Source organism: Silene latifolia, chromosome 9 (assembly GCF_048544455.1).
Source record: "Silene latifolia isolate original U9 population chromosome 9, ASM4854445v1, whole genome shotgun sequence".
Lineage (NCBI taxonomy): Eukaryota > Viridiplantae > Streptophyta > Magnoliopsida > Caryophyllales > Caryophyllaceae > Silene > Silene latifolia.
The window spans coordinates 32,684,614-32,701,200 of NC_133534.1; the positions used below are offsets into that span (position 1 = coordinate 32,684,614).

The 16,587-nt window shown below is 34.3% G+C and overlaps 2 protein-coding genes across 2 annotated transcripts; one reads left to right on the forward strand and one right to left on the reverse strand.

The window, feature by feature from the left end:
* Positions 1-1,899: 1,899 nt before the first annotated feature.
* On the reverse strand, positions 1,900-5,264 carry LOC141599505 (uncharacterized). The gene is made up of 6 exons (XM_074419533.1): positions 5,054-5,264; positions 4,897-4,951; positions 4,645-4,695; positions 2,754-2,845; positions 2,560-2,637; positions 1,900-2,335 (listed from the first exon to the last, which is right to left on the reverse strand). The coding sequence occupies exons 1-6, from the start codon at positions 5,107-5,109 to the stop codon at positions 2,185-2,187; spliced, it is 483 nt and encodes a 160-aa protein (XP_074275634.1). The 5' UTR covers positions 5,110-5,264; the 3' UTR covers positions 1,900-2,184.
* Positions 5,265-11,765: 6,501 nt separating this feature from the next.
* On the forward strand, positions 11,766-16,213 carry LOC141599506 (translocon-associated protein subunit alpha-like). Its single transcript, XM_074419534.1, has 8 exons — positions 11,766-11,956; positions 12,694-12,864; positions 12,987-13,037; positions 13,866-13,954; positions 14,722-14,799; positions 14,917-15,120; positions 15,642-15,716; positions 15,974-16,213. The coding sequence occupies exons 1-8, from the start codon at positions 11,899-11,901 to the stop codon at positions 16,022-16,024; spliced, it is 777 nt and encodes a 258-aa protein (XP_074275635.1). The 5' UTR covers positions 11,766-11,898; the 3' UTR covers positions 16,025-16,213.
* Positions 16,214-16,587: the final 374 nt, after the last annotated feature.

Here is a 16,587-nt window from a genome sequence, read left to right on the forward strand (position 1 = left end):
TGGTGACTTGTGAGGATCAAGCTTTAAAGGGAACTGAGTGAAAGGTAGGAGAAGTAAAAAGGTAACAGAGAAAAGAAGAGGTTAAAAGAAGTGTAAAAAAAAAGTTTACCCGCTAAGCAGGTAGCCGGTGAACGTAGTCTAATATTAGAGAAGGGGGACATTAGTTGGTTTTATTGGTAGTTAAAATAGAGTTTAGAGTATTTTGAGCAACACCTCTATAGTTCAGAGTATTCTCATTAAATAACCCTTAAATTTATAAGCACCTTATTATGTCACGTTATGTTATTATGCCTACCTGTCTTTCATCAAAATCCATTGTTCCTAACTTTTGTTTTGAAGCAACCCATTGTTTTTCACTCTAAAGTGACTACGTTGACTAAACGCATGGCTTTAGAAACTTGCACAAGTTTACTAATCCCTCTACTACTAAGAGAATAAAAATTCTCTTAATTTTCCCACCTAAATAAAATATCCTCTTAATTGAGCCTTTTTTAGTACTCTAATTACCTTGACAAATGGGCTATAAATTGACAATCTTAAATAATATTTCCTTCCCTATTTTAAAACTACCTCAAATAATATTTCCTTTCTATTCATTTTATTATACTATCAAATTTTCTCTTTTTTTTTTATTCATTGAAAATAACCGTGTCTTTTACAGTTTCTCCACAAACAGAGAAGATGAAATACGTTCAATTGGAGTATTAATTGCGGAGTTGAAAAGATTTAACTTTATCACATAATAACGATTATAACCCTAATTAAATATATTGCGTTTCTAAAGTTCTATTTGCTCGATTGAAAAATTCAATACCTTTTGTTTTAAGAAAGTTGTCTGTTTCAAGACCGTTATTGTTCATGATTAAAGATTCGAACTTTCGACCACCTTAAATATTTGTTTGCCCTCTTTAAAATTATAATTTGTGCGTACTCTTTTGTTGCGTTGCAAAAATAAATGTGTGAAGAATTAGATTTTTCTAAACTTTTATTGTTCTATTACTCCTGAGCTATCATTATTTGAATTCTCCGCATTATAACTGCAGTAATTCCTTTAGCAATGTCTTAACGTTAAATACAACTATGTAACTTATACTCCCTCCAAGTTTGATCAATCTTCCCCTTTGCTTTTTGCACCAAAAATAAGGAAAACAATAAAAAATGGATAAAGTAGTATGAGTTGTTGAGAGAGAAAATAATAAAAAATGAATAATTAATAAAAAATGAATAAAGTAGGATAAAGTAGGATAAAGTAGGGGAAATTGTTGACTTTTTAGGAGAGAGGATGAATAAAGAATGAATAAAAGATAACCAAAAAAGGAAAGAGGAAGATAAGAAAATAAGCTCAAAAAAAGAAATGGGGAAGATTGATCAAACTTGGAGGGAGTATATTTTTTTTTCTATAGATATGCCAAAACTTAAAATGCCGTGTATTTGCACAGGATCTACCCTAGTATGTCATCAAATGATTAACTTGGACTCTTGAAGTATCTTTTTCGGAATAAAGGGAGTTATAAGAGCAATTTTGACGATAACGGGATTTGAACTCAGATCATGAGTACTAAACTCATAACTTTACGAACTAAACTAGTTGATATCTACAGAGTAACTTGGGAGTCTAGGGAACGAGTCATCTACAGTTGTTTTTAGAATACCATAGCATCTTCCATATTCATTGGCTACCAACGCAATCAAAGATACGACCGAAGAGAATGAAAAGCATAATCTACCAACATTCATGGCCTTTTCTTTGTTTTCCATGTTTTATTGATAACTACTAATCAGTAGGGGCAAAAGAAAACAATCAGAGGGTTGGTCATGAATAAACCATGTTTCAATACACAGTTCAACTGAACCCAAAACCCTTGTACTACTACTAGAAGGTAGTAAAGTCGATTATGTTACTCAAAATCGGCTTCAAGTGCATGTTAAAATATCATAGTTATGTTGTGTAGAACAGACGACGTGTCGTAAGAGGAGTGTCATACTGTCATGTCTACAGTTACTTGCCATAATGAAAGAAATTAACAACTATTTCAATACAATAAGCAGTTTATTGGACCAACTGAATTGCCATTTTCAATTTTCAAACCAAGGTACTGAATAGCCATTGTGATTAAGGAACATGGCATCATCACCCTCAGCTATTAAAATTCATACATTGCCATCATTTACCAGCAATGAACACTAAATATCGGAATCAAAGACCTTCTCTTCTTTAGGTGGTGCAAATTGTCTGCTAAGCTTCGACTTGGTCCATGGGTCCAAGGGTGCTCTTTGGGGTGGCTGAGGAGTTGCTGGTTTTGACTGCCTCAGTTCATTTTCTCTGTCAATAAACCTATCCAAATAGAAAGTCAAACCTCGATTTAAACACAGAAGAGGAAAAGATTGGTATCATCGATGAAATCGAAGAGAACATTATCAAAGTCCATAATATCTTAGCCGGAAGTCAGAAACCTGTCCTTGCAGTGAAGCTAAGTCTTCAGCCGATTATAGAAAGTTCAAGTAAAGCAATCAACTGACTGAAAACAGTGCAGAGTAGTACAGTACTAAATATCTTACTCGATATACGCCATTGGGGCAGCATCACCCACTCGAATACGCGTCCTCAACATTCTTGTGTAGCCACCCTCTCTATTTCTGCAGGACAACTTAGAGTCAACCTCCAGTAAACAACGTTCAGTTACCTACATGCCTCAGTCGTTTTAACCAATGATAACCACAGTAATATAAGCAAGCCAGGTTTTGAGATTCACTTGTATCGATAAGCTAACTCGGTGAATAGCTTGTGAATAACATCATCACCCCTTACAAAGGCAGCAGCTCTTCTCGCGGCACAAAGAGACCCCTGAAGTTTCAGATCAAGATAAAATGAAGTTACTGAGTGTGGCATTATAAATATTCACACTTTCAAAATTATCATAGCATAACCCGTGTTACTTTGACTCTTCACTTCTCAGACTGTACCCGCGTCGGCAAAACACGACATGGATATGGGAATGGATTCCTATGTAAATGACACTTATTAGTCCGACGACACTTCTCTTAGATGACCAGAACTAGTGAGACCCGTACCACAGAAGTATAAGAGAGGTAAGACAATTAGTATTATACTAATTGTCATGAAGGTGAAAGATGGATTGGCATATATTATACCAAAATGGCAGGAAGTCCCATGAAGGTGAAGGATGGATGTGTAAAGTGCGAGAACAAGATGGATGATGGCGATGAATTCGTATGTTGCTCTGACTGTACTTACCCTGAAATGGTCTATGGTGATACTTCATCAGGGTATTGTAAAAGTGGTGCACTTTTGATTTCACAGCCTAAGCCCAAAGGTACACTATTATGATTTACGAACTACTCTTCCGTCCCAATCATTTACTTACATATTTTTCTATCTTTAGAGTGTGTAGTCACAAGGGCGATCTGAATATGATGCTGACGGGATTTAAACTCAGGTCATGAGTAGTTAGCAGATATTTGCATCCTAAGCCTTTTTTTAACGTATCTATATACAACAATGCGTGCAGAGCTAGGTAGCACGGACACTCCTTCTAAGTAGCCGTCCCGTGTCCGACACCCGGACACCCGACACTCGTCGGACACCTGCCTAAACATGTTATAGTTTAGACGAGCAATAAAATGTCAAAAGAGATTAATTAGAAGATGAGTTTGGCTAAAAAATGAGAATTAGTTATAGTCAAGGTCAAAGTTTACCTTCACTTATTTAAATTTAATATCAAATACATTAAAAAAATAAAATCATTCGCTATTTATAACCATAAAATATATATTTTATTAAGTTTAAATAGCGTGTCCCGTGTCCTAAATTTCATGGGATGCCGTATCACGTGTCCATGTCGTGTCCGTGTCCGTTTTGGTGCTACCTAGGTGCAGAGGTGTTTAAATGGGTAGCTGGACCATGGTTGCCGTGTTCAGCGCAAGAAACTAATGCTAAAATGCCCTGCTAAAATGCTAGGAAATAGCTATGGCACGCAAGTCACCAGCTAAAATGCCCTGCTTAGATTGTCTGAAAGATTTAGGGTCAACTCTTGATCATGTAAAACATTGAATTACCAATACGTGCAAACCTTTTTATATGATAACTAGAATTATAAAGAATGTTAGTAAAGGCAAGGAGCTCCTCCACTTTCCCCACTTATTAGACATATATATATATATATAAAGCCTCTATGAATCACACATCTGTACACTATGCGTTGAACAGCCCGTGAGGAAGTTTGGTTACTCAAACGGAGAGGAGCTCGTCAAAAGCAGATAGAAATCTTCAAATACGTCAACTATTTTTCAAGAGAGCCAAATAATGTCCACCAAATCCATATGTGATACTTCTGCTGTATCATCTATATTGTCTCATTTTAATTTCGACTTCCAAGTTGTCAACTTTTACCGTTCATTTCTCAGAATACACAATCAAAATGCAAAATTTGTCACATCTAACCTACCAAAATAGTAAATAACTCTTTTCATTTTATCATTTGCAAATCATTTGACCACTTAAATCTAATCGAGAACAATATATACGGGGTGGAGAAAGCATTGACAATTGACATCCAACAACAAGAAGTTTCATCGGCTACAAATCCAATCAAAAATAAAAAAAAGTGGTAGATTGAGACATACATCTTTGCCCAACTGAACCATGTTATCAGCTAATCTCCGAACCTCTTTCGCCTGCAAATTCAATCAAAACAAACAAAATAACCCAACACCACTATCATTTCACAACAAAAGATCTGATCTTTACAGCACCAATATGTAAAATCCCAGCAAAAAAAAAACGACGAATCAGCTAAACCCTAAAACCCTAATCGAGATTCAAACAATTCGATTGATTCATGGGATGTGTAAACCCTAAAACGACGAAAAGGGTACCTTGGCAACAGTGGTTTCAATGCGCTCGTGCTTCACCAACTGGGAAACCATCGTTCTACATCCAAAAACAAAACAAAACAAAAATGAAATTTCAACAATTTAGTTTAATTTTTGCGCAACGATTAAATGAAATGGATGATAAGTAATACAAATGAACCTGAGCATAGACATTCGATGACCCGTAGGGCGATTAAGCTTCCTGAATTTGGTCATTTTGATTGAATTTTGATAGAGTAAAGTGAGATTTTGGATAATATCGCGTACTTGTTTGATGAGTTAGAAAGGTAGTGGCTTGAAAAGGAAGAAGAAGAAGAAGAAGAAGAAGAAGGAGGGTTTTGATGGGTTTATGGTTTTGACTTTTTGTTGGCTGGATTGGGCTCATGCTCAAACCCCAATAGGCCTTCGAGACGAAGTTAATATTCGTTTTTCAAAATTCTCCTGATAATAGGCCTTTTAAACCCGTGTTTGTTTGGATTATCTTCGAAAATCGCATTTTAATATTAAATAAACTAGTTTGAATGCTCATGCGTTGCAACGGGGTAATTAACTTATTTATAAAGCAAAAAAAAACGTTATAAGCGTTTAATGTTTACATTATATTTCTAATGATTTGTTTACATATTATTAAAATATCTCTTTCAAAAAAAAAAAAAAAGATTAATATATACGTGGGTTAACTCTTATTTATAATTATATAATCACCCTACCTTATATTAATCTTTTGATGTGGGACAATTCTACTATTTATAAGTAATATATTCACAAAAATTGGATTTTTTTTCTGATGTGGGACAATTCTAATATTTATACGTAATATATATTTATCAAACCTGCATTATTTTTCAATGTGGGACAAATAACATACTCAGAATTACACCATCTTTTTTGCACTTAGTTCGACATCCAACCAGATCTCGAATACCGAATACAGACAATTGTTACTCATTATATCTAATAGTTATATTTAAATTTAATAATATGATCAAGTACTCTCCATTAATATTTGTACGTTGTTTTTCTTCAAAAAAAAAATTAAAATAATTGAGATACGGAAATTTCCCGTAGTACCCCTTAGTCTTGTTAGATTTTCCATGTTACCCCTACTTTTAAAAATCTGCCCATGGTACCCTTGAGGTTCCATTTTTTTGCCCATGGTACCCTCTAATGTAAAGGGCTAAAGGCTGTTAAATGGACGTTAAGTTTGATGGCGTGGCAATAAAATAACAATTAAAAAATAATACCCCCTTTATTATTTTATTGGTACGGATATCTCTCTTTTAGATGCAAATTTAATTAACTATATCATTATAATATTGGATATCTCTCTTTTAGATGCAAATTTAATTAACTATTTTATTGAACTTTGATAGATTACACATGCTACCATTGACGTTTGTTTTCTACTCCCTCCAATCCTCTATTTTCTTCCTCTTTACTATGGTCACAAGAATTAAGAAATAGAGTATTATATTGATAAAAAGTTGGGTGGGGTTTGGTAATAGGAGAGATTGATGAATAATTAAGAGTTAAATAATGAATTGTGGGACACAAATATTAAAGTAAGGAATAAAATAGGATTAAAAGGGTTGGGTGGGTGGGGTAATAGGAGAGAGGTATGAATAAAATAAGAGTAAAAAATTACCAAAAATAGAAAGGGGAAGAAAACCTGAATAACCGTTTTAGGAAATAGGGAAGAATATGATGAATTGGAGGGAGTATTTTTTTATCATAATTAAAATATGTGCAAATGATAAGAACCTATACTCTAATGATAGAATATTTTTTAACACAATTCTAATTATATAATTTAAACATTGTATATTTACGGATTTACCACACCTACATTATTTTTCAATATGGGACATATAAATTCTATAGGTAGAAAATATAATGATATAAACTTTTAAGAGCTTTCCAAGACAATACTTAAGCGACTCAAAAGATTTTGGGTGGATGCCTAAGTTCCAAGGATGCTCATAGAATCACCAACCTTATGCTATATTTTGATGTGGGAAAATTCTATTTTTTATATGTAGTATATTTATCACACCTATATTATTTTTCAATGTGGGAGATATAACATACTATGAAATACACCATCTTTAATATGTGCAAATTATATGAAATCTATATATACTCTAATGATAGCATTTCTTACCATGAATCTAATAATATTATTTTCATAATTTTTTTACCGACATTATTTTGTCAAATGAAATTTAAAAGTTTTTATATGAAAATTAGAAACATCACTTGAATATAAAATAAGAAATACATAGTATATATTATAATAACTAAAAGATTTTCCAAACATTAACTTAGGTTAGAAATCATTATTGTAGAAACAGTAATATAAACTCTTTTAAGAGTTATCTCTGACAATACTTAAGGGAATCAAAAGATTTTGGGTTATGACTTATATTTATAATCATAAGATCACCATGCCTTACGGTAATCTTCCGATGTGGGACAATTTTAATATTTATACATAGTATATTCACCACACTTACGTTACTTTTCAATGTAGGACAAATAACATACTAACTACTAAGTACACCATTTTTTTTGTACCTACTTTGAGATCAACCCGATTTAATAATGAGAAAATACAATACAATACAATATACACTCTAATGATAGCATTTTTTTGTCACAATCTAATTATATAATTTTCATACGATATTTTTTTTCAAATGAAATATAAAGTTTTATATCAAAACACTACTACAGATACAGGCTATAACAACGGTCAAAAACCGTTGTTATATAAAAAAGTGGACGTTGTTAAAGCGTCCGTTGTAGAAGGTTTTAACAACGGTTAGTTTTCTTAAGGAAACCGTTGTTAAAACTATTAACAACGGTTTTAAATATAAAAACCCGTTGTGGAAAGTGTGACTCAATTTTGGGGGGAAAGTTATAACAACGGGTTTTAATATACAAAACCGTTGTTATAACTAAAGACAACGGGTTGTTTGTAAATAACCGTTGTTGTTTGTTCTTAAAAAATAAAAAAAAATTAAATTAAATATTACTAGCTATAAATATTAAAGCATCCTTTACTAACATTCATTAATTGAAACAACATGGCAATGAACCCTAATTTTATCAACAACGAAGAATGGCTTACACAAACGATTGAAGATGATGGGAAGGTTCTCGGCTTCCATGAGATCAACACCCATTAATCAAAGCATCCTTTGAACATCAACGGAATTATTGGATTAAGAGGCGTGAAGCAGTCCGGCTTGTCAACAAAGCCTCATCATCATCATCATCTTCATACCCTAGTCGGCTGTTACAGAACTTGACTTGCTTTGCTGAGAGAGATATGTTGAGTTGTACTCTTCCAACCTTATCTCCACATGCAAGTCGTGTCCTTGCATATATTCAATCTGTTATTGCAAAATATGAAGCCAATGACCCGGAAGTTAGCGGTATACCAGAGTGGCGTGATTGGTGGCAGGTTGAGAAGCGCTTTTTACGCTTAACGGGGTTGTTAGGCTTATTATACATCTTTTGATTTCGATAATTCTTTGTAATGTATTTGGTTTAAAATTAAATGAAATGATCATTTTGAAAGTGTTGAGTTATGCTTGTTTGATTTGCTTCCATTTTTTCAACTCCATAGATCTATCAGTCATCATCAAGATCCAAATTATTACCGCCATCATTGTCAATAAGATTTGAAGCAAAGATTGAGAGATATGATGATGCTGATTATGGCACAACGTTAACTTCCTAACATATATATTAATTAAAAAACAACTCAACCCACACATTAGTATAAATACATTGCATTATCTCAACTAACATGCATTTCCATTATCTCAATATATTCTCCAAACCCTAAATCGCTAAAACAAACTCCAACAAAATGAATGATATATATATCATCCTTAAGACTCTTACTATGCTCGATCCGCATCAAGGACGCCAAAGAAGATGGAAATGAAATAATTAGAAACACATACATGGAAATGAAATAATTAGAGATCTTTGAACGGAACCTAATGGTCGATAAAAACACATACATGGAAATGAAATAATTAGAAAAATAAAATAATGACGATGAAACAAACACGATAATTACGTAACGTACGTAAAGAGACGATGAAATCAACAAAGGTGTGGCGAGAAGATAAAGAGACGATGAGAAAGTGTGTGTTTTGTGTTTGTGTTTGGTTCTTCTTTGGGTTTGTGTTTGTGTATTAAGGTTTGTGTTTTTTGTGGTGCAGCAGACTTGTGTTTGTGTGGTTTATAGTATGGAAGGTATTGACAACGGTTATTAAACAACAACCGTTGTGAAATATGTTTTAACAACGGTTGTAGAAAACACCCGTTGTTAAATAAGTTTTAACAACGGGTTCCAAAATCAACCGTTGTGATTACTTTTCACTAAATTTGCGCCAATTTTGCGCCAAATTATTAACAACGGTTGTGCATGGGTGACCCGTTGTTAAAACTAATAACAACGGTTTTTATAACCATACCCGTTGTAATTTATTTTAGTAAAATTCGCGCCATACATTCTACAACGTCTATTGTGATTTTCGTGAATAATCGTTGTTAAAGGGGCGTTGTAGTTGCCTGGATTTGTAGTAGTGAAATAATAAACATCACTTTAATATAATATAGAAAATGTATATATATGGGACATTTCTATTATTTATACATAACATATTCACAACACCTACATTATTTTTCAATGTGAGACATATAACATACTAAAAAGTCTATATCTTTTATATCAAATTTTTTTTGGATTAATACCTAAGTTTCAAGGATGCCTCCTATTTATATTTATAGAATCACCCTACCGCATACTATTATTTCAATGTGAGATACATAATTTTGTATTGTGTCAGGAGACTACTATTAGTAAAACCTTTTATTTTTTGATTTTCTTGTTCAACCTTTAGTTATTTTTTGATTTTCTTGTTCATATTCTTAACTCTTTCCCGAGTAATTCCCAACGATTTTCACTTTATTTTTATATCATATCGTAGATAACGATAGAAAATCTTAAGAGCTCTTTAAAACAATATTTATGAGACTCAAAAAAATTTGATGGATACATAAGTTCCAAATATGCATCCTATTTATAATCATAGAATCACATCACCTTATACTAATCTTTCGATGTGGGACAATTCTACTATTTATATGTAGTATATTCACCACACCTACTTATTTTCCAATGTGGGACAAAACATACTAAAAATTATACAATTTTACGTATTAAGAAGTACACCATCTTTAACATGTGCAAATAATATGAAATTTATACTCTAATGATAGCATTTTTTAACACAAAACTAATTATATTATTTTCATAATTTTTTTAATGATATTTTTTTGCCAAATGAAATGTAAAAGTTTGATATAAAAATTGGAAATATCACTTGAATATAATTTAGGAAATATGCATATTATAATAATTAAAATATTTTCCAAAAATATTTTTTACATCAAAAATTATACTTTCCTAAATTGATTTTTGATGATGTGGACGCTCTCAGATCGCTCGAAAAAACTCTCTTTTATATATATATATATAGATATACATTATTGTAATATAATTGTTTTCATCTTAATTAATAAGAGACCTGCCAAATGACAAAATAAGAAACGAAAAAAAATAAAATAAAAAAATTAACCATCACCCTCCCAAACCCCGACCATCCCTACCCGCCCCCTCCCAACGATGACCATCCCTATGCCCTTCCACACCTTAGCCCACTAGCCCAACTCCAACCACCACCACCCCCCCTCCCCCCCCTCTTCCCTTCCCTTCCCTTCATAGCCATCATCCTATACCCATTGCAACATCTACCCTTTCCCCTGAATCCAACGCCACACGTACCCTCCCCGTGCTACATACCACTTCTTCCAAGTCCCACCTTTCCAACGAGCCTAAGAACACCTTAAACCGACCTCGTTTGCTATCCTAAATATCGACTGAAAGTCACCCATTTGCAAGTGGTAAAACTTTGGCCAAAATGCCGAGTCCTCCTGCCAAATGTCGTGTTTGACAAAAATAAATAAATTATTAAAGGTTGTGTTTTACAAACTTTTTTTTTAAAGACAAACTTTTTTTTAAGGGTAGTGTTATAAAAAAAGTTTTTTAAAAGTTGTGTTTGACAAAAAAAACCTTTTCCTTTCGATATTTTTAATAACGTGAATTGAATGTTATATAAGAATATTAAGCAAATGAATGAGAAGATTTGATATGGTGATAAAAAGATTAATCGTGATAAAACATTTTTATATGAGATAAAAGCAATATACTCCCTCCATTTTTTATTATATGTCGTTCTATATGAAAGCACATATATTAAGAAATGCAATAATCACATCTCTTTTCTCTTTCTTCATCTACTTTTTGCCATGTGTCATTATTTCTTTCAGTTAGAATTGTCATATTATTACTTTTGTTATAGAGAACCGTTGTGTGCATACCACTTGTCATTCTCTGAACTCCTCCTATTGGGTGAAATGAAAAGAGTCTAATTAATATCCTTGAAAAACTGAACAAGTCCCAAATGAATTTGCTAGAACGACATATATAAAGCAAAAAGCAAAATTTGCTACAACGACAAACAAACAATAACGGAGGAAGTATTATCTAATCATATAAATTTGAGCCATTCTCGAGCTTTTCAAACAGAGCTAACATTAGCTCAATTTGACTCATAAAGTTTTCATGTCAAGTTTACACAAACCAATCTTTGATCGAGCCGAGCTCGAGTTACTTTCAAGTTGTTTCGTTTCAGTATGAGCTATTTCCACTACCATATAGATAGGTGAAGTAACTATGGACAATAGTAAATAATTTCTCTTGTCGCGGGTGCTCTCCAAAGTCCAAATTGCGAAGAGTCAAACCCACTTGGGTTGTTACTTGTTAGTATTTGTCATTTCCTCCCTAAAACCTTTTCATTAGAAATCTTCTTACTATCACCATTCACCCCCTCTCTATAACTCTCATTCACTCACTGTACAAAAATGGCGATTAAGCTGTTCTTCCTCGCTCTTCTCCTCCTTGCATCACCTTTTCTTCAAGGTAATACTCTATTTCTCCAATCAGACCTCCGTCAACTTCATTTGCTTCAATTTCATTATGTTTTTCTTCCGTTACTTTTTTTTTTCCATGCATCGATGTATTCGATGTTCAATTACTAGGGTTTAGAGAAGCTCATGTTCAATGATTCAATTGGCGATCAATTGCTGTTACGCTTGATAGATCTCATGTAAATTTATGTGATGTTTAGCTGCATGTTCAATTTCGTGATACTGTCCCTATATTGCCTGATTGATTTACTGTATAATGACCAATTTCAAGTAAATTCCGAGGCTAAATTACTAAATTATTAGCTACTCCCTCTGTCCCGGTCATTTGTTGTCATTTTCCATTTTGGGTTTCTCAATCAATTGTTGTCCTTTCTATTTTAAGAATGAATTTGATGAGCAATTTGATCATTCACATTCAATTTGTTCTACTTGTCATTTAGTAATTGGCCCCTCCCATTTCCTTGGTCTTTGTGCCAAATCCAAAGGGACAACAATTGACCGGGATGGAGGGAGTGTTTTTGCTAAATGTGATGGAGAATTAGGTTAGCTGATAACTTGTGCTGGGGGTACGCAGCCTTACCCCCGTTTTAGCAACACAAGAGGCTGTTTCCGAATTACACAAGATGAAATTGTGGCGAGAATTGCATCAAAATTTTCATCAAATGACTTTAATGAGAGCTTGAGATAAATTCTGAAAGGTTTGGGACATTGATTTTGGAATTTGTTTAGTGGCTAGGTGTCAATCGGATGACGGCGCTGAGGCGGCTGCAGAAGTTGCAGCAGAGAATGAGGATCTTGGAATTGTCAACGAAGACACAATTTATGATTCTAACGATGTGAAGCTCACATCAGCTCCTGGGGTAGATACTGTGTGTGTTTTCCCTAAGAATAGCGCTAAAGGTAACAACTTGTTGAATCTATGCATATGGATTGTTTGCCTTTCAGCTTGTTATTTTGCAAATGTATTCTAGGTTTTTCTTGTACTTGATTGATTGTGACTTGTGAGAGTGTTCGTTTTGCAGTGGTGCAGGCTGGGGAGGAGACCGAGGTCCTTGTTGGAATAAAATACGATGGTAGTTTTCTCAACTTTTGTACTTACTGTTTAATTCTTTCTGGTCATTTGTCTGTTAAAATGATACGAATGATATCGTGAGTGTTAAGAATTTTGTTAGGAGGTGTGTAATTTATCAGCGCCGTATCTTTTTTATGCTGTGTACGTTTGTCTTGTTGTTGCCTTCTGTTCTGCTCGCTATGATCAGGATTAACTGCGATTATTGCTGTTAGAAATGGGGGTGGCAATCTAGCAGAAATCATATGGAGTATTTATTTTTATCACAACGATATGTTTGCAGCTTCCTTCAAGTTTTCTCTGTTTACTCTCTTCAAACCCAGCTTTATATTGTTTTTATGTTTTCTACCTCATATTGTTGGTCACTTGATGGTTCTTGTTGACCAACCCCAAATCATTTTATGAGTTAGGCTTTCTTGTCGTTGGTCATGTTTGCGACTAGTTTGGGAATTCTTAAATTTGGGGAAATTGATTCTATTGTTCTAGAAGCCACATTCTTAAATTTATGGGAATGTAATCAGTGTTGATGGAGAATGAATACAATCACATTTTTGGGCATAGTACCTTCATTTTATGGTACATCTCTGCTTTTAATGACTTTTATTGTATTTCTTTCACTACACAAAGTGATTTATCACAAGGTGAAATAAATCAGACAGTGAAATGGGATAAGAAATAGTGTGCGAAGAAATTAGCCCTGTCATAAAATCTTGACTTAAGCATAATTTTGCCCAGAACTTTAGTGTTGTCATTGTCTTTTTGGTGTTCCTACTTGACAATTATGGCCTGAATACTTCTCTTTTCTAGACTATATGACGACTTTGTGTTGTAGGGGACTCAAGTGTCAATGTTGTCGCAATTCAGGCCTTTATCCATCTGCCATATGATCATCGCTTGCTGGTTCAGAACCTTACTGCACAGGTATTGGAGGATCTCCAATTTTCCATGTTAATGATTTTTCTTTTTGACAAGGAAAGGAAATTAGGTTAACCTGTTAGAATAGGATCGGCTATCTCATCCAATCTGATTGAGGAATTTTAACAGAATACTCCGTATATGATTAGTACAAAAATCTCCTAATTGCAATACAATGTTTTGATATATTATTTGGCCGGATTAGCAATTCTTTTTCCGTATTTCAAAGGTCTTCTGATTTCTGGTTATCTTTGCCATGCTTTTTCCAAGAAGCTAGACTGATCTGCTCTTCTGATTTTATGTGCTAGTACATCACTGTCAAATTACTTTTGCCATTTTTTTTTCCATCCCTTTTCTCCCTAGATTATAGACTTTATAGGTACCTCATCTGTCTCTAACCTTTTCTACTCTCTGCATGCTATTAATTATCAAAGCATAGTGGTCATTGACTTATTGTTATGTTGAACTAGAAGATTAGCGGTATAATTTCATTTTTGTTGTTGTTTGAGATTGAAAATAAGATAAGCTTAGTTATTATGCTAAGCTTTGTCGTGTCTAACAATCCAACAGAGATTGCGCTTTATTAGTGATTTAACTTAACTACGATCAACCTTTGGCAAGTCCTATCTTTGCGCTTGACCAACCTAAATGTTGTCCTTGACAACTCTATACTTTGTCCCTAAGATATGTCACGTCGGATAATTCCTTTTTCAGAATTAGTAAGAGGCTGGGTTGTTGAAGTTCTCTTTTTAACGTTGGTGTTATGCTTCTAGATGTTCAACAATGCATCAGTCCCACCATCAGCTCAAGCCACTTTCCCCTACTTATTTGCTGTCAGCAAATACTTACAGGTACTACCTGGACTCTTTCATGTACACTAACACCAGTAATTATAAAATCTAGACATCAAACAATCAATGTACTTAGTGATAATTCTTCGAATGCTAATGTCAGTACTTCCTTTGCAGGCTGGTACTTTTGATCTTGTTGGCAAAATTATCTATGAGATAGAGAAGACACCATATCAGAGCACCTTCTACAATGGCACGATTGAAGTTATCGAGGCCAGTGGCCCCTTGACCATCGAGACTGTTTTTCTTGTTACCCTCGCTATTTCCCTCATTGCTGCTCTCGGATTTTGGATACGCGGTCAATTACAACGCTTTTCAAAGGTAGTTGCTAGTTCCATACGTGCTTATTGATTAATTTGGACCTTTTACTGCTTACTGCTTATGATAGTATCGATGTTACTTAGACTCATTTAGAAGTCTCCCGACATGGGTGCATGTCCAAGTATCGGACTCGTCTATATTGTCCTGTTGTTCCTTGGGTTTTGATTTGCTTCTCCTGATGGGACATTTCTTTTTCTATTCGACTATTTGTGGTCATGAGAAGCCTATATGTTTTTTTAGGTCTAGTGTGATAAGTTACCTTTTACCCACTCACCCATATTAAGCATGGTCTTAGGCTCTTTGAAGTTTGAACGTGATATTCAGCAGGGAAGCTGGTTTTTTGCTGCATTGTTGTACCTCCAACTTTGGCATAGTTACATCACCAGTGCAACTTTCTATACAAATTCTCTCGCATCCTATCAGAGCCTCCAAATTGATCTCTAGTTGTATGCCTTTTACCATGTCGTGCTTGCTTCTGTTGTATGATTTCATATACTTGATTCTCCGAACTCTTGGCACAGAAATCAAAGAGGACAACACCCAAGGTGGAAGTTGGAACTCGTTCAACAGATGCCTCCATGGATGAGTGGCTTCAGGTATGTGTTGCTTTTGCATTTTTTGCTTACCTTCTTGACAATTGCATAGGTTAGCTAAGCCAGCGGATAAGGTCATTTAAAGCTGTACTCGTGATGTGGGTTCAAACCCGTCATCACCAAACTGCACTGTGTAGCTTCTTTTACACATACACACAAAAGATACTTTTTGGCAATTCCATCTGTTCACCTATTTGGATGAACAAAATTCGTTTATTGGTATGCTTATCTTTTCTCCCCCATTTGTTTTGGTTAAACAGGGAACCTCTTTCACACAGTCTCAGGCCAACAAGTTAAAGAAAAAGAAGTGAACTGTTTTGGGTATGGTCTCTTTAAAGGACTTTAGTTTAGTTTAGACTCATGTAACTCAAACTTCGAGCACTTGAAATTTAATTTTGTTACAAAAGAAGAGACTACTTTCGTAGTGTAGAATGTCACAAGTACCACAACTTTGTAATTTTTGTTGGGAGAAAGTTAATAGTAAATTCCTGACTCCTGAATCCTGAGCCTCCCTCTTCTTTTAAAGATACGATGATACAGATGAAACGTTAAGATAACCGGGAATTTTCACATTTTCACCAAACTCTCTTTTCTTGGTGGAAATAGAGCCGCGAGGGCATTTTGCTGTTGACGGGTTTCTAACTCGTATCATTACTCCAATGACATAACAGTAGAGCTCTAGCCAGACAAGTTTGAGGGATTGTATGGGCTCAACTATATTTCATGCCGTTGCATGTTTTCTTCGAGCGTTTAAGTCGTGAACGTGTTTGGGAGAGGTAGAGAAAGGGGGGCTGGTAGGACAGTAATGCTATATTCCCACTAAATTGGGACATTGTAAAGTGTAAGCAAATTATGGGAATATTTCTTGCCAAGG